Source organism: Nyctereutes procyonoides, unplaced genomic scaffold (genome assembly GCF_905146905.1).
Source record: "Nyctereutes procyonoides isolate TBG_1078 unplaced genomic scaffold, NYPRO_anot_genome, whole genome shotgun sequence".
NCBI classification, from domain to species: domain Eukaryota; kingdom Metazoa; phylum Chordata; class Mammalia; order Carnivora; family Canidae; genus Nyctereutes; species Nyctereutes procyonoides.
This window is the reverse complement of record NW_026575142.1, coordinates 17,678,857-17,698,324: the sequence shown is the minus strand read 5'-3', so window position 1 is coordinate 17,698,324 and position 19,468 is coordinate 17,678,857. Positions and strand designations below refer to the sequence as shown.

The 19,468-nt window shown below is 36.9% G+C and overlaps 1 protein-coding gene across 1 annotated transcript in view; it reads left to right on the top strand.

The window, feature by feature from the left end:
- The window catches only part of CERS6 (ceramide synthase 6), a 294,381-nt gene that overhangs the window by 228,126 nt on the left and 46,787 nt on the right, over positions 1–19,468 (top strand). Inside the window, exons 7-8 of the mRNA XM_055308130.1 lie at positions 11,591–11,719; positions 14,643–14,749. Coding sequence (XP_055164105.1) covers positions 11,591–11,719; positions 14,643–14,749 — 236 coding nt within the window. The remainder of the gene's footprint in view (positions 1–11,590; positions 11,720–14,642; positions 14,750–19,468) is intronic.

Sequence of the window (19,468 nt, the reverse complement as noted above, 5' to 3'; positions counted from 1 at the left end):
TTGTAGGAAATCATCCATGGCCAGGTTCCAGGGCCCAGCTGGTGAAAGCAGCTTGTTGCTCTTTTGGTCTTTAACCTGAGAAAAACTACATCCTGTAAAAGATTCCTAACAGAGAGAGGTATGATGATTACGTTTAGCAAGAAACTTGTTGACGGGCTTGTGTTTGCTCTCTGGTAACTTCTTCAGAGAATACCTGGCACCTGTGCTGTGAATAGGGTCTTGCCATGCTCCAGATCTTCCCTGCTTCAATTAGTTTTAAGGTGAAAGAATAGCATGCAGTAATCTCCTTTATAAGGAAGCAGGCTGGCATGGAATTAAATGAAATAATATCCATGAATACTGTCTGGTATGATGCTTGACACATAGAGCTTAAAACATTACCTAGCATATAATGACCAAACTTTGGTTGAACCAACACATGGCACTAAATCCAGCCAACAAATAAAACCCCCAAAGCCATTGGTCACAAATTATTGTAATTTTGGTCAATTAAAAGGTAAAGGCATGGGCTCTGGAGTCCATATGCCTGCTTAACACTAATGGTAAGAAATGGGTAGGAAATATCAGAAAGGGGGACAGAACATGAAGACTCCTAACTCTGGGAAATGAACTAGGGGTGGTGGAAGGGGAGGAGGGCGGGGGTTGGGGGTGAATGGGTGACGGGCACTGAGGGGGGCACTTGATGGGATGAGCACTGGGTGTTATTCTGTATGTTGGCAAATTGAAGACCAATAAAAAATAATTTATTATTAAAAAAAAAACACTAATGGTAATGCGGTATGACTTTGAACAAGCTACTTTCCTTCTCTGTGCCTTGATTTCCTGATCCAAAGAATGGAGTTCATAGAACTGACTCCTGGGGGTATTGTGAGCATAAATAAATAATACATGCTCTTTGATCAGTGCCTGGCACATAATAAATGCCCAATAGATGTTAGTTATTACTGCGGTAATTAACATGGTTCACCAAATATTGCCACCTCTCTACCCCCAGGCACTTGTACTGCTCAGCCAAGCCCCCTTTTATGGTTGGATGGGCCCTGGTGATGGGTACGCTGTGAGCAGAACTGACTTGAGTCACTCTGAGGTATTTAATCACTGGTGAGACCTTCTAGTGTCTCTTTTCCCCTGTAGTATCGTGATTGGTAACTTTTGAGTTGGAAGCTGCTCCATCAGCTGGGTCCCTGAGTGACTATGGTGAGCAGAGTACCAGCCCCACCTCCACCCCCCCAGCTCATAAGCAGTGAATAGGAAACACATTTTTGTTTTAAACCACTGAAATTTTAGGGACGCTTGGGTGGCTCAGGGATTGAGTGTCTGCCTTGGGCTCAGGGTGTGATGCTGGGGTCCTGGGATCGAGTTCTGCCTGGGAGCCTGCTTCTCCCTCTGCCTATGTCTCTGCCTCTCTCTGTGTCTATCATGAATAAATAAAATCTTAAAAGAAAATAAATAAATTAATCACTGAAATTTGAAGTGCTTTGTTCTTGACACATAACCTAGTATATCCTGCCTAGCATAGCTATTATTAATAATATTGGCTAATTATCATTTTCTTGAGCAATATTTGGAAATAATTTTTCTAGATCAGCTCTTCTCAAAGTGTAATCTGTGGCCCATAGAGGTCTGCAAGGTGAAAACTATTTTCATAATAATATTAAGATGACATTTGCCTTTCTGACTGTGTTGAAACTGTATTCATAGTCCAGAAGTAATAGTGGGCAAAGTTGCAGGCGGTGGCCCCAAACGGTACTTGTAGTTATTGTATTCTTCACCGCCACATGCTTGCAGAAAGAAAAAATGTGGGCAGCCCAGGTGGCTCACCAGTTTAGCGCTGCCTTCAGCCCAGGGTGTGACCCTGGAGACCCAGGATGGAGTCCCATGATGGAGTCCCATGTTGGGCTCCTTGCATGGAGCCTGTTTCTCCCTCTGCCTGTGTCTCTGCCTCTCTCTCTCTGTCTCTCTCTCTCTCTGATGAATAAATAAATAAAATCTTAAAAAAATGTCAGTTTCAGTTTTGAATGCTCCTGATGAACCATTGAAAACTGTTAATTTTATTAAATCTCTATTCTTGAGTAAACACTTAAAAGCATCTTGTGTGATAAAATGGGAGGCAGGCATAAAGAACTTTTGCTGCCTTTCAGTGTTATGTAGTGTCTCAAGAAAAATCATATGCACGTGGTGCTTTGTGTTAAGAGCTGAACAAGCTGCCACTTTCCTCACCATTTTTTTAAATATTGAAAAATGTAGTTATTTTTCACGAAACTATGTTAATTAACATGTAATAGACTTTAGTTAATAAGTGTTTTTCAAATTTCTCAGTTTTAATGTCTAATGTGGTGAATACTAGTAGAGATAACCCACATCAACAAACACGTTTGGTGTCCTCGGTGATTTTTAAAAATATAAAAGTGTTCTGAGACCAAAACATGAGAGAACTGCTAGTGTAGGTTATTTAAGTATTTTCTAGAGATAGGACTTCCAAGGTAATACCTCAGCTTGTATCAGTGTATCCTTTCTTTGTTTGAAAAACTAAAACCATGCCATTGTGTACCTGGTGATCATGAGAGGGATGGAGCATGATGTGGCATTCTCTCTGTGTAACAACCTCAGAGCTTCTACTAGGAGACAGTCAGGCAGGCCACTTACCACCTCCTTCACAGAGGTGCAGGGTTGCTCTTTTATATTCTCATTTATGATTGGAGTAGATCCTTCCAGGTTCTGAGGCAGATCTTCCTGATGCTTAGGCCTTGGCCTGTATTTTTCTCACTACTGTGTCTTCAGAATATAAGAAGGGAAGAAGAGGCTGCTGATTTTAATAAGGTATACCACCTGTGATCAGGACATTTCAACTCAGTGCTGTGTGCAGGCTGAGAACAATGGAACGGTGTTTTCTGGAAAAGAAATGTTTTATGGGGTGATTTTATAGAGTTTTATTGAAAGGCTGCCTTAACTAGTGGCTTAATCTGGCAATCAAATTCCCAAGTGCCTTGCCAGAGGAGGGCTCTTAAGCATCTTTAGATGTCACAGTCCAAGGGACACCTGAGTGGCTCAGTTGGTTAAATGTCTGCCTTCGGTTCAGGTCATGATCTCAGGGTCCTGGGATGGAGCCCAGAGTGAGCAGGGAGCCTGCTTCTCCCTCTCCTCCTGGCTCTTGTTCTCTCACTATCTCTGTTGCTATCTCTCTTTCTCTCTCTCTCTCACTCTCTCTCTCTCTCTCTCAGTCCCTCTCAAATAAATAAAATTTAAAAAAAAAATAGATGTCACAGTCTGACTCCTGGGCACTGGACAGTCCTGGGCATGGCAGCAGTACATACTGCTGTCCACAGTGCAGGAGGGTGACAGCTGAGAGCCTCTTCTTCCAGTACAGTGCAAAGGGCCACAGCATTGCTGCATTGCAGAGAGACTCACATCCCAGGATCTATACAGTGAGGCTGGTCTAGGCTCCGGATCTTTAAGTCTAGGGCCTCTGGAGCCCCCCCCCCTTCTCGCAGGAGGTACCATTGGCACTTGGAAGGTTCTGCTTTTCATTTGGGAGGTGCAGTGGTTCAGCTGCCTCTGGGGAGTTTCTCTCAAGTCATCCTAAGATGGTTTATTGTAGCTCTAGCTCTCTCCCTGACTCATAAATCCCCTCTGTTTCTATCTCCATAAATAAAACAGACCCCTTCCCATTTCCTTCCTTTTGCCCTCCTAAGAAAGGGCATCCTTTCCACTCATGGCCAACCCTGCACATTTGCTCTTGATCCCCTTCTCTTCCTGCTTTCCAGATATGGACCATGTTCTATTTGTCAGTCTCTCACTTCTATGTGTTTTCAGAAGCATCCTCTCTCTGTGATTCCCTTCCTTCCTCACAGTCATCTTTTTTCACATTTGTTTCTGAGCAGCAGCCTGCTGTGTAGTTAGGAGTCACACACAACCAACTTCAGATCTGGCTCTAGCCTGTTCTTACTATGTGACTTTGGAATAATTGCATAACATCTCTGTGCCTCAGTTTCTTTATAAAATGCAGTTCTAGTAATACTTGCTTCATGTGACTAAATTACAGTGTCAGCAGAGCCTTTGGAGTATGGGGATTAGTAGGCATTATTGGAAGATAGAAAGGAGTTCACCAGGTAGTCCGAATGGAGTTAGGCTTGGAGAAGACAAGAGAAAATACCAGGGTTCCAGCCAGAAAAATAAATAAATAAATAACTGCATGGCCAGAGGCCTGTATGAGGGCAAGAAGAAGCTTGACAGGTGAATTCTACAGATAGAGTTCTGGCTGTTTGTGAAGAGTGGGGGGTTCAGGCAGCTGAAGGAAGAGGAGTTAGAAGACTAGAGATAAGGCTTATGGTAACAGAGTTCCTCTGAACCCCTTCTGATAACTTACAGCATTGTCCCAAATAAGTTGACCTGAAGGAGACATTTTTCATCTTCATCTAAAGCACAAAATTGAGTTCTTGATTGCCCATTGTCATTTTGGGCCTCAAGGGCTTTATAGTAAATATGAAGGTGATGGCTTTCAGGTCCTGGGATGTTTCTGATTTTACTTGAGCACAGTCTGCCCCCTACTGATCATTCTGGATGTTTTCAACATAGATGGGTTTAAGTGTTCCCATTGCTTTTTGTCCTCAGGAATATTGAGAGAGAGAGAATAAGTCTGTAAACCTGTGCACCACTTAAGACCATTATATCGGGTATATTTAAAATGTCTCAAAAGCGACCTCCTAGCATTAAAAGCTGTACAAGTGACTATGACTGGTAATTTAAACAGAGCCCAGAAGGCATCTCTAAAAGGCCTACAACTACAGGTACCTGAAATTTGGCAAGCCTGCTAGTGATGAAAATCTCTAAAAACCCAAAGTTCAAGGAGAAAAAAAACATGTGTATATAATTAAGAAAAATATCTGTGTCATTTGAAACCATAGTGTATTTGGAGAATGTACTCTTAATGGGGAAAGGAAAGGAAAGCATGAAAAGAGGACTCCAGGGAGTTGCAAATTAAGTTCTTCTCTCTGGCCAGGCACTTTGGAAGGGAATTCGTAGCACCATCTTACTGTTTTCTGCCCTACAAATAAAATTTTATTGTATCCCTTTCCACAGTAATAAAATCAATTAAAGATTAAATATTAACTAAATAATTCATAGGAGACAAGATTATGAGCTCTTGATCTTGAAATGGTACCATAAATGTTACACAGGAGAAAGATTGGGTAAACACTGCTTAGACAGCGGTTCTTTATTTAATTTTATATATGCTCCCAGAAGCTATAAAGTAATGGCACATCTAGCAGTAGGGAAAGTCATATTGCCTCCAGACAGACAGCTTTTGTTTTAAGAAACCAGTGAAGAAACTTCTTGATTTTCAAATCTTCTTGAAGTTGTAGTTGTAATTTATCATGAGAGTTTCAATAGACCTATCAGCCAAAACTTTTTTTATAGTTTATCTGAATTTTAGTTTAGTTTATCTGAATCTTAAAAGTAGTATTTTACAGATTACTTCAAAATAGCTATGAAAATTAAATCTCCTGCACATCCTTTTTTGGAAGAAAATGTGATGAAGTTGGACATGACAATGTATTTGTCACATCTCAGCTCCCATGACTTAAGTTTCCCGTAATATGTCCTTAGATGTGGCTCTAAGGTAGGGGCCATCAGACTTGTCTGTGAAGGACCAGATAGTAAACATGTTAAACTTGCAGACCACACAGTCTCTGTTGCAAGCACTCAACTCTGCTACTGTAGGAAGAACACTGCCATAGACGATATTTAAACAAACAAACATGACAGCGTTCTAATAAAACTTTACTTGCGAAAATAAATGGAGAGCCAGATTTGGCATGAGGGCCATATTGTACCTTTCTCTGCTCTAAAGTGGAGTAGCCGAGATGTACTATTTGCTGAATAATGAGGATTTGAGAGTTGAGAATGGCTGGTAGAGGTATTTACGTCACATCAGTACATATTTTTAAAATAATTTCATAGTAACTGATAAATTCAGATGTCTTTAATCAATGTGTTGGCACCTGTTTTTAGAATGATGTTTGTATGTGACAGTTACCATCTGCAAAGACCTCAGTCTGTATATATTTAGTCCAAAGGTGGAAAAATCTAATCTATTGTTGAAAATTGTTGAAATAGACTTGACTGTAGATTTAGTATAAATGAAGATTTATTCATGGATTGAATTTTAGAGAAGGGATAACAGAATAATTTCTGCCAGAACTACTTTATAACTGAACAAATATTTCTCAAATCAATCATACTTTTTTTATCCCTTCCCAGATTTTCCCATGAAGCCTAGCAAGCATAGGCTTTCCATGAGAACTAAAGTGAATTCAAGTTACAATTTTTGAAGAGCTTTGTTATTTGAAATGTCTTTCTTTAAATGGCACGATTAGCCAGTTTTCTTTATAGTATACCAACATTCAAGGCCAGCTAAAAATAAAATACCCAAATAAATTGACGGAGACTCTTAAGTACCCAAAGGTTGATATCTTTTAAGTACATTATGTGAACTTTTCACATGACATATGGGTAAGAGAAAGGTATAATTTTCCTCAACTTGCCTAATACGGAGCAAATCAGAATCAACTGATTTTTGTAAATCACTGTGAATATATTTTTATTTTAGTCATCATCTCAAGACCTACACAGATTTTAGTCTCTTGTTTCTTAGCTTTTTAAAATGTATTTAAAAATATATATATATATTTTTTCATGCTCTTAATCAGGACTTTAGCTATAGCCAAAGGTTGAGAACCTATTTTCGTATCCCCTCAATGGAAAAAGTACCTATGATTATTCTTGCCATATGTAAGTTTTGTCTGAAATCCTCCTCGCCTCCATCTGTGCATCTGTGTCGCAGTGGAGATGGAGCCTGAGTGGCCATTCTTTCCTGCACATTGACAACTTATGTGCTAGTAGTCCACTTCCTGGACAGCTGTGCTTGTCCCCAACTTTCTGAGTTTTACCTTCAGGTTGCAAAATCCCAGTGAAGATATGGGAAGACAGTTTATTATTGATCTCTATAAAAAACAATATGTTACTTTGTCAAAAGTCACACAATTTTCTATCTACCTTGAAGGTTCAAATTAAAAAAAAAAAAACAACTATTTAAAACCAAACAAAACAGCCATGAGAGCTTTCAACTGTTGTTTTGTAGTTGCTGTATAATGAAATCAGTTTAAAATTATGATGTTGCCGAGTCACTTGGGTGGCTCAGTCTGTTAAGCATCTGACTCTTGATTTTGGCTCAGGTCATGATCTCAGAGTTGTGAGATTGAACCCCTGTCCTTCCATTTGCTCTGTGCTGGGTGTGGAGCCTGCTTAAGATTCTGTCTCTTTCCCCCTCTTCCTTGGCCTCTCCCTCTCTGTTCTTGCTCTCTGAAAAATAAATTATGATGTTGTCCTTCTGTTCCTTAGAGAAGTTGAAAATTTATTAAATGGGTAACCTGGTGCTAATTACCTGATTTCTATTCAGGTAATTTTCTATTATAAGTTTATTATATTTGTTAATTTCACTTCTTTAGTTCAGGAAAGCTAATACATGTCATTTGTACCTGAGAAGGAAGAGCCTTTTCTTTGCCTGCATTTTATAAATATTTCATATTCTTCACTATCCATACACAATCAGCTATCACTTAAAATCTTGGTCTTCTTATTTCTGTTTTCAGAAGGTTCACCACTGTTTTCCTTTATTTGTTGCAAAGATTATTCCCAAAAGAAACTATATAAAATTCTGAATACTTTATCCAGCAAATGGGAATTTAGGGAACAAGTTTCTTATTGTTTGAGGATTTTTTTTCCCCAAATGAGAAATGAGTTAATTTTGTTCATAAAAATTTATACATGAAGATGAATTTCTGGTGCCTCCTGTAGACAGAGCATTATTTCCAAATCTTTGAATCCCGATTATTGCAGAGGGAATTCCATCATATAGAACATCAGACTTATGTTTTCATGAGGGTGATCCCTCTGGCCTTTAACCACTAATATTTTATTTTGCAAAAATTCCCCTGGAGAACTGAATTAAGGATGCCATTTCCCACTCTAACAGTTGGCAATGGAGCTTAAGTAACTGAAATTTTACATGAATCCAGGAATTTCTTTTGTAGAAGCTACACATAACAGACCAAGAGGCTATTCTAGGTTCTCTAAATGCCATTCAATATGTAATAAGGAAAAAAACAGCATCATCTTAGCAGTTTCTAAAATGGATGGCTCTTCCTTGAATTCTTTTATTACAGACTCATTCTAATTGACTTCGAGTCATGACTACATCCCCCCCCCCCCCAACCTCCATCTCTGATAATTAACATAGGAACAGCCACTGGAATGAGGGTTGAGGTCAGGGTCTATATTTAGCAGTAAACATAGAAGGAGCCCTTAATCTTGGCTGTGAAGATGCCCAGAAACAATATGGTGGAACAGCAGGAGGCTGGGCACACCAGTGAAACAGGTGGCCAGACCGGTCTGTTTTCAGTAAGGTCTTTGGAATCAATCCTCAGTCTGAACGCCAAGAAGAAATCATCATCTTTCTACCTAATTGCTGCCACCAAAAATGCAGAAAAACATTCTTATTCTTCAACCTAAGATGCAAAGGTTCCTGCAGCCATGCCTGTGTCTACCTACACACCAGTCATTTTCTGCAATAACAGACCTAAGGAGGGAGTTTCCTACCCTGCATTGATAAGGTCTGAGTTGACAATTTATTTAAAAACTGCTATTTGGACCAAACTCAGTGCCTACTTCAAGAAAAGTATCAAGGTAAGGAGATGTAACACAGAAAATAATGATTTATGGTTTCATTGAAGGTATTTGTAATGCTCTCTGAAGCAGACACGTAAAAGACAAAATTCATTATTCATGCTTTTTTCATATTCATACAGATATGACTGTATAATGAAAATTGGTCTTCTGCCATGGGCATAACTCTGAGTCTCTCAGTAATAAATGTTTTCTAGAACCAGGGGATTTACATGCAGAAATCATTTTCAAAAAGCAAACTTTGTCTCAAAAACAAGGCTCTTGTATTTAAGGGACGCCTGCTATATGGCCAGAAGCTTTGTGTTGTTTATTGACATTTTTATCAGATACAAATTAGGAAACTTAATTTATAAAATGGTCTTAATCACCCGTAAGGTTCTAATCAATTTATATTTATTCATTTTTAAACTATATAGAGAAAAAACTCTTGTTTTCTTTCAGTAATCCAGAGCAGTCATTCAGGGCTGAACAATAGGAAATGTGGAAAATGTCGTTCTGGTTAGGTACTCAGCTGGTTAGACTTTAAATCTGTGTATTGAGCGTAGGCAAACATAAACTCACTGAACTATTGGATTCAATGTGGTATGTTTTCGTTTAATTATGTTTAGGAAACAGTTTAAAATATTGGTTAATGGGTTAGTTCCACTGAATGCTTTGTTTTGAAGTAGCTATTGTTTGGTAGAACACTATACTCCAGGTTAATGGAACCTAATAAATTTTTGATAACAGCCTGGAGAGAAGAGATTTCACCTTCTGGTGGAAAACATTATCAGAGCAGTTTTTTCATTGTATGCCTGAGGCATTTTGGTATTGTCCAACTTTAATGATTTAGGAAAATCCTAGATCCCACAAGAACATCAGAAAATCAGAAGTAGGTAAAACTGTTGAGTCTGTACATGATCACTCATGAAACTCATTTAATAGCATGATCATTATTTCTGCCAGTGAGCTGAAAACCGTACAGTGAATGTGGTTCTGAAGGAAGGAGCATAGTGGTAGGTCAATAGTTTGCAAGACTTGATTCTGTAGTTCTGCTGTGGGCAATTGGAATTGACTGTTGAGGTGATTTTTTCAAAAGTGATATCCACCATCAATTTAACATGCTTAATTTGGAGACTAGGTTAGTTGAAAAGGAGAAATAGTTGCAATTCATTTTTAAAATCATTTGACCTTACTTAGGACACCAATGCATTGTTTATCCTAGTAATAAATCAATATGTATGGTTATAAGTAAATGTTTGGCATTTCCAACCAGAAAAGTAATCTCTGGATAAACTTACCAGAGTATATGCAGAATCACTGAAACATTGTAAGGTTTTTTTTGGGTTTAACATACAAATTTAACTTTATTTCATCATTGTTTAAACCTTGGTTTTGTAAAACATAAAAAGACATTTTTAAGGGTTCTGTATCACAGGAATTTAAACAGTATAAATATCCATAGCTTTGTAGGTTCACGTTATATAAATTAAAACCAAATAATTAAAAAAATTTTCAGTATAGGAACTATACAATGAAATAAGTGACAAAGACCTAATAGCAATATTTCATTACTTATAGATTATCATTAGTTATTTGCAAGATCTAAACAAAGGCCATTGCTTAAATGTTTCAAACACATTTAAAAGTCACTGAGCTTGACCTTTCAAATCCAAAACTATATGACATTAATAGCTACTGAATAAAGAGGGTGTGTGTGTGTGTGTGTGTGTGTGTGTGTGTATACACTTGCCTTCTCTCTCTCTCTCTCTCTCTCTCTCTCCCTCTCTCTCTCTCTGTAATAATATGCTTTTCATTTTGGTTAATTTATTTGTCTTTACATGAATAGCCTTATTTTTCTAAGGCTTTAAGTACACCACCATTAGGTCCAATCTTGGCATTTAAATCCCAGAGAAGTCCAAGTAATAGATTTGGAAGAAATAGATTTAAGTATGAGCAAAGGGGCACCTGGGTGGCTCATTCGCTTAAGCATCCAACTCTCAATTTCAGCTCATTCATGATCCGAGTCACAAAATCAAACCCTACATTGGGCTCTGAGCTCAGCAAGAGTCTGCTTGAGATTCTCTCTCTCCCTTTCTCTCTGCTCCCCCACTCATACACTTGCATGCTCTCTCTCTCAAGTAAATAAATCTTAAAAATAAACAGAATAAAAATATTAGTAAATGAGAGTCTGTATTTCTAAGCAACAGAAATTCCATATCATAAGAAACCATGTCCAAATGGTCAGGAGATAAATCAGTGTCAGAGAAAGATGATCTCCTGTGGGGCAACAGCCAGCTCCATTGAAACTGACCAAAATAAAGGTGGCCAATCATTACTTTTTCTAATGACTATGAACAGGTAAAGGTTAAAATTTAGAGTTTGTTTGTATAGGATTCTTCAGAAGAGCCATGTTAGGATTATTTTAACACCCTAATGGACATATTCCAGGAGAAGGATGAAGAATCCCTAGCCACGATATGACTATGAAGTGGTTCCGTTGGACCTGTGATGCTGCCCAAAAGAGTTTCCCTAAAGTACAAATCCAAGTAATGTCTTTGTTTGCTTGAAATTCTGAGGCATTTTCTCCCATAGCTTCAAATTCCTTGGTTTACATACAAAACACCCTTTATATCTGGTGTTAGTCTTGGTATTTATCACATCCTCCATAGTCACTGATCCCTGTATGTATCTGCCATTCTGTAGTGAGCTCCCTGAGGGTAGGAAATACATCTTACTCATTTTAGTAGTTCCAGTGCTAGGTCTGTTAAGAACCTTAGGAAGTATTTGTTGAATAATGGAAGAAATGAATGGAAATACTGCTGTCCTCTAAGAACTAACATGGCTGTGTTTTTCCTTCCCCAAGGACTTTGGCATTATGTTCCTGCATCACCTTGTAGCTATTTTCTTGATTTCCTTTTCATATGTCAACAATATGGCCCGAGTAGGGACGCTGGTCCTCTGTCTTCACGATTCAGCTGATGTTCTTCTAGAGGTAAAAGTTTCCTTTCATCTTTAAGAGTTTGAAATCCAGAATTCATGAAATCTCTAAGATCATCCGCTCTCCCATGTTATGCTAGATGGCACTGGGGAAAGATAGCATATGATGGATTTGAAACTGCAAAGTGTTTTTTTTTTTAAGTTGGTAAAATGAGACTTTAGTCCATTAATTTTTGTGCAAAGAATGTTCATCATCTTAGCATTCTTTATTAGTGGAATAATAAAACCTTTGCTGTCCCACACTTAAGAAATGAATGTTTTACAATTGGAAAATCATTACTTGAATAGGTTGTGTTTCTGGTGTTTAAGTTTCACACTGATGTATCTGGGAAGTGTATGTAACTCAATTTAGTTATTAATGGTATTGTACATCCTGATGAAATTAATTACTAGTCATAGTTCTTACTGCCAATATACATCTTATCCTAATATTTTTACAGTGAAAATGTATATGAATTATCAATTAAATATAAAAACTATGTTCTCTCCAAATATAGGTATAAAGAGTATTTGAGGAAATATTGGTTGTATTCTGATTAACTTTCTAAACCATTATCATTCAGGATTATCAAAGTAACAAAAAAAAAAAGGAAAATGCTTCTAGCATATTTCAAAAGATAAAATCCCAAGGAAAATTTTGATGTAGTATTTACTCTTGATTATGGCCCATATGAAGAGATACAACCAATAGTGTTATATAATCAGATAAAATATTTTTTACTTTATGCTAAAAAATTTATGTATCTGGTGAAAGATAAACTTACCAGAGTACAAATTTCTTCTAGAAATTTCATTTAGTATCTGTATTCTGAGTTTTTATTCTTATCAGCCCACAGTTCTGCGCCTTGAAGTATATACTGTCACTGTGAATATAGAGATGCTCTCATTATTACAGGATAAACAGAAATTCCACATGACAAAATTGAATCTACAAAAAAGATAATTAATCACTATTTGAAATATATACAACGCTTCATTAAAAACCCTGTACCGGGCAGCCTAGGTGGCTCAGCAGTTTAGCACTGCCTTCAGCCCAGGGCGTGATCCTGGAGACCCGGGATTTAGTCCCATGTCAGGCTCCTGGCATGGAGCCTGCTTTTCCCTCTGCCTGTGTCTCTGCCTCTCTCTCCCTCTTTCTCTCTCTCTCTGTGTCTCTCATGAATAAATAAATAAAATGTTTAAAAAAATAAAAAATAAAAACTCTGTACCTTAGAAGGCTGTGAAAGAGAAAAACAGTCCTACTGGACTAGATATGTCAGATGATAGTGTGACACTATGATTTTTTTAAGTGATTTAAGCTAAATTCTATTTAGCATAGTTTTTAAAGAAGAAACATACACGTATTATAGGTGTATAAGGGCAGTTTCCTGAAAACCAGTAATCACTTGGTTAAGCCCTGAGTGTGCTTGAAAGTGGAGATTTATACAGTCTACAATTTTGAAATCACTCCTGTACAATCTGCCAACTTTAATGTCTATGGAAATAGCTGGTTGAATCTTTGTCTATCACTTTATCCAGAAAAGAAAAACAATCCAGAAATGCCAGTCATTTGGCTTAAAAGCAAATATTCTTCATCACTTGTTTTTTTTTTACATTATATACTAATGCTTGAGAATATTCAAGTAATGAGATTTGTCAGCCATCAACTCTTTGAAGTGGGATCTATCACCTAGACATTCAGAAAAATTCCATGTTTGATGCTTTTTTATTGAATACTGTTGAATGAATGTAAGAGAAAAATGGCTTACCATTTTGTTTAGGCAGAAGGAAGCAGAAGATGCTTTTTTTCTTTCTTACTATAATTCATGATGTCATACTCAAAGTCTTCATGAAATTAAAAGTTGAGAACTCTGGCTTCTGCTCAATTAAGAGATATTTTTCTTAGGAATCCATTGCTCTCATAGCTCTATGTTTTACTTAAAGCTACAAAATTGTAGCGTCTGTGGATATTATCAACAGTCCTTTCAAGTTTGACTCAGCTAATTTAACTTTCTAAGAAGTAGAAAATAATGTTATGAATTCAGCAAGACATCTTCAATTTATAACTGTGTGTGGGTGTGTGTGAATTCTATGTGAAAATGTAAAAAGAAGGTGATCGAGCAAAATTATGTTTTCAGTGTCACCTGTTGTTACTTAGAATCATCTGTAAAAAGTGTAGACATTAGGAAAAGGGATGTAATTTCTTCCCTAATTTATAATTTAAAAAGTGGTCACTTAACTTACTATCATAAATTATTAGAGTAATTCTCACAGACACTTGGAACATTAGTGACTTTCATCTAGAAGATGACCCATTAACATAAATTTGAAAATTATACCTAAATGGATTCATTGAAATAACATGATCTTGACATATTCTTTATTTCTAAATTTATAAGAATAAGCCAAGAAACTGTGTCCCCAGAATATTCCTTGTGCCTGTTTAAGGAAAACCTTTATTTCTAAGTAGAAAGGAGAAAAGAATGAAACAAGGTTCCATCCGTATATTTTATATAAAGTTTGTGGCCTCAGTATTTGGGATTAGAGAGTTTTAAAGGATTACCTAGCACTTTCACTTTGACCTGTTATGCCAAATTCTGGTGTCTGTTGGTGTCTTTGGCTTGCTAATGTCATCTATAATGCAAGAATTTTCATGTTTTTCTGTTTTCCTGAGATCAACGATATAATTGAATTTTTCAGGTTGTTGAATGTTTTATTAAATCTTTGACAGTCAGTAGTTTTACTTTTAGCTAATGTTACATTTGAGTCAACTTATGGGTAATTTATAAGTACTGATGCATGATGCATGACATTTCAAAGTAGCAGGCAATTTTATGCATCTGGTAAGTTATATCTTATAGGAGACTCATGCATATTGAAAGAAGCTTTTCATTTACCAGTTTAACTAAATTAATATATCACATTCCTTCCTTTCACAGGCTGCCAAAATGGCAAATTATGCCAAATTTCAGAAAATTTGTGATCTTCTGTTTGTTATGTTTGCTATGGTTTTTATCACCACACGACTGGGTATATTTCCTCTCTGGTGAGTATAAATCTTCATTCTGATGGAGTCCCCTCTTCCAGATAGACTTTATGAACTATTTTGCTTTTGAATTTCATTCCAAATATTTAGTAAGAGTTTTAAAGAAAGTTGGGGAGGAACTTGAGAAATGGCTTTGATATCCTCTTCCAGAAATATTGTACTCTTTACTAATATTTTCTGCAGGATTGTTAGAGAAGGATGTGCCTTACAGAGGTTCGGAGACCACAGAAAGCCATGTGCCATTTTGGGGTCCAGGCTAGAGTATGAATCAGAAACCGTTAGCTATGAAAGTTTGAATAGATAAAGGAAAAATGATGTTGCAACCAGTTATATATCAGAGATCCTCCTGTACGAGGGGCTTATAAAGCATTGTCCCTAGACTGGTAGCAACAGCATCACCAGGGAACTTGTTAGCAATGTTACTGGGCCCCAACCCAGACCTACTGAATCACAGATTTTGGAGTTGGGTCCTGGCAATCTGTTTTGATAAAGCCGCCTTGGTGGTTTTGCTCCACACCGAAGTTTGAGTACCATGTCCTCGGTAATTCTCCTCATCAGCTGTATTTATAGCTAAAACAGATGGAAAGTACAACCTAAAACTAACCCCTGAAATTCCCTATGGCCTCTTAATATCTGAATGTCTTTTGTTCTGCTCAGAGCTAAGGACACAATATGACTGATTTTGATAGAATTTGACAGTTCTTTCTATAGCAAACAGATCCATTGTCATTAATCTTTTTTCTGGAAGGCTATTACTTGAACTAGAAAAGAAATGAGCCCTCTATATCACTTAAAGTCTACCACTGATGGCAGATTTTCTTTTCCATTTTAAGAAATTGATTTGAATGGGAAATTAAAGCAATGGAAATTGGAAAAAGCTGAGAAATTAATGGATGCAGTAATAACTTGCCCCAATAGAAAAATAACCATAATAAAGTTGGGATTTTTAAGAGAGTATGTCTATCACTGGAATTCCATAAACAAATTACACACACACACCCCTTCTCCTTGAGGCTCTCAGACTTATTATGAAAATCATTTCAAGAAGCAACATTGTGCGTTAGCAACAAGCATTTATAAAACTTCAGTATAGTCCTATATGCTTGTAGGTAGGAAACACATGTAATATTGCCTATAATGTATCTGCAATTATTTCAGAATTGGGGCTCTTTCAAGATTATTAACAGAACTAGTGGTAAGCATTTAAATAGAAGTAATTTGAGTAAAGTCCAGGACATATTTCTTAAAGAGAATGATACAAAGTTTTTCTTACCTAGGACTTCGGAGAACCTGAGTTTTAAATAAATAAGCATTATGCTCAAGTACTTTGATTTGCTTACTTCCCTTTGAGGGTAGAATTAAAATTAGATGCACCCCTTTTCCTTCCCTCTAGCTAATGTGTAAAAAAGCTCTTTAGGTTTAGACAGCAATGAGTTGCCTAGAACTGCAGAATATAGAAATTATGCAATGCTACCAATAAGATAACTTCTAGCTATCCCCTCTAATGATGCCTTAAACGAGCTGCTTGGAAAAATCCTTGTAACCCAAATACAAAAGAATTACATTGCAAATGTTGTATGTTGTAGAACTTCTATCAAACACCCCACACACACACACCCTGTATGGAGCCAAGTTTTTCGAGAGGCAACGTGTGGAGAGAAATATTTTATTGTTTGTAATACAAGAAATAATTTCTATACCCGATCCCATTGTAGTTGTACATCTAGTGAATGAAATCCTTTTCAGATATGCCTAATAAGTTGCATTAGTGCCTGAACGACCTTTGTTTCCTAGAGTATAATGAGAATTGTTAGCATTTAAAATTATAGTGTGATTAACAATAGCAAATAGTGTTTTAAATATTTCCCTAAATACTGTGAAATTATTTTTAAAAATCCTTTTAGATTAGAAAATCCTGGAATTGGGAAGGGACTACAGGTCATCAGCTCAAGACTCTTCTACTCCCTGTGCCCAGGATAGGAATTCTGTCAATGTCCCTAGTCTAAGAGTATTGCTTTAGAAGTGGAAGGAGAAATGGTTTCTTAAATGAAACAGAAACCTGGGTCTTTATTACTTACAAGCTGAAGGTTCTTAATCCATTCAGAAACCCCTGAAATTGTATAAAAAGCATGTTTGTGTATGTATTTTTTTCCTGGAAGGGAGGATGTATGGTTTTATCAAATTCTCAAGGAGATCTGTGATTCCCTCCCTTCCTCAAAAAAGTGGCTTCTGGGAACAGACTGAGTGTACCCTGCCACTTTGAATTAAAAACTCTTAAGAATGTGAAGGTCTCTAACATATAGTCTGTAGGCTTTCTCTTCATCAGAAAGCATCTTTAATCCCTTCAATTATTCCTGCCTGTTGTTTGCTCTCCTTTGTTTGTTCCAGAGAATTCCTCTTGTCATGATGTTCTAAATGTGAACTGCCTCGTACAAAATATAAGAGAACTAAAAACAAGTTTTATTTAGAACTGCATTTTTTTTTTAATGGAGCTTGCCATTGCATTAGCTATAAGCAGCTTTGACATTGTATTGTTGGTGATCTGATAAACGTCTGAGCTCCTACCACACTAGATCCCCTTTGTCCTAAATTTATCTCATGTTTCTGTATTTTTATTTATATTATGATATATTTGTTTTTTTATGATTTATTTGTATACCAAATTATACAGACTGCATTCATTTATTCCTATTAGTTTTTATAATGCTGTTTTCAAATACTCTAGCCCAGTTAGGGTCTTCTGAACTACATCCAGTGCCGTACTTATCCCTCCCATCTTTCTGCTACCTAAGTATAAGCCTTTCATGCTTCCTCCAACTCACTGAAGGAAAAACTTGACCCAGAGGAACTCCTGGTACACTACTGAAGAATCTCTTTGGGTTGGCCTCAGTCTCTCAACAGTCTTTATGGTTTTTCTACTTGTTACTGTCTCATCACTGCTCCACCATCATGTCTGCTACTTTTCCACATTTTTTAAAGATATAATCAAATACTTTGTCAAAGGCCTTTTGAAAGTCAAAATTTACTGTGCTGCTTAAGACATCCTCTGGACATGTAGAAGCAGGGTAAAAAAAAAAAAAGAATATGAGGTCTATCCTGCATGACTTAATTTTAGGAGGCCCTTATTGGTTTCTGGCTCTTTATTTCTAGGTACTCACCCTCATCCATCTGATTACCTATTTGCAGTAGTGAGCTTATCAGCCTAAAATTTCCATTCTTAGCCTTTCCATATTGTTTAGATGTGAACTTTTCCTTCAGTATACCACCATTTTTAAAAATGTATTTAGTAAATACTTATGGGGTACTTACTGTGTCACCAGTAAGGGCTGGGTACTGAGAATTCATTTAGACACAGGGCCTGCCTTGGGGCACTTACAGTGGAATCCCAACAGGTCCTTTCATTATTCTGGTTCATAATTTGGGGGCAGGGAAAAGGGCTAGAGATTATAAATTTTTTTCTGAACATTTTCTGGAGATAAATAAGATAACTGGATTGTCAGTGTTCAGTAATTTGGTGGAGTGTACTAAGCAGCTTTGTCAGCTAACTAGAGCATTATACTACCTAGAGATTGTGTGTGTGAAACAGTCACTGGCTACCAGAGGGAAGGTACTAGAGGAAGATTGGACTTCACTTCTAACAAGCATTTTATAAACCTCTTTCTCCTTCATTTACTTGTGCTTCAAGTGGAAGATGAAACAAAACCATTCTATGAGCCCTCGACTTTGTTTACTTTTCAGTCCATTTACTTTGGAATCACCAGCTATATCTTCCAGATTCCTCCTGACTATACTTGTGTTCCCACATGAGCCATCAGAATTTTTGTAATTTGTGTGCTTAATAACACTCAGCTTGTTCTTTCTTGTGTCTTCAGTCCATGTATCACCAAGACAGCATCCACTGTGATTAGCCTTTTCATGATCATCCACTTCCCAGATTTTTCTTTCGGCCACAATACATCCTTCTAGAGCAGCACTGTCCAACAGAAATATAATTCAAAAATATAATTCACAGTAATTTTAAATTCTCTAGTAACCACCTTAAAAAAGTAAGAAGACATCTTTTTGTAAAACATGTTTTATTTAACTCAGTATATCCAAAATAATATCATTTTAACATGTAATCAGTATTAAAAATTACTGATATTTGCATTCTTTTGTTGTACACCAAATCTTTGAAATCAAATTATGTGTTTCATGTTGCTGCATTTACTTAGAAGTCTATGTGTTTTTAGCCTTTATGTTGTGGTTGAACAGTTGGTGTCTTTACCATTTTTGAGGTTAAACCCATCATTGTAAGCTGTTACCATCTTCATTGATCTGCATCTGTCTTTCCTCACCTCCATTTCTGTGTAATCCCTGAAATTCCTAACAATTTCCCATATTCTACAAAGCTGTGGTTTCAACTGGCACATAGTGGATTGTGGCCAGTAGTATCCTTATGCCATGCCTGCATCACAACGCCTGGCTCACAATGGCTACTCAGTTGGGTACATTAGGTACTCTTTCATTCTAAATAGTCACACATCTGTTTTCTTAGTTGAGCTTCTTAAATTATTGTGAAATAAATAGGGGCAATTTCTCCCTTATTACACAGAGAAAACCACTTCATTTAGTCAATGATTGACCCCATCTCTCTGGACTCTGTTCTCCTGACATTAGTTCAGTTCAACAATACAATACAATATGATCTTCTTTAAGGATTAGACCATAAAGCTGTTG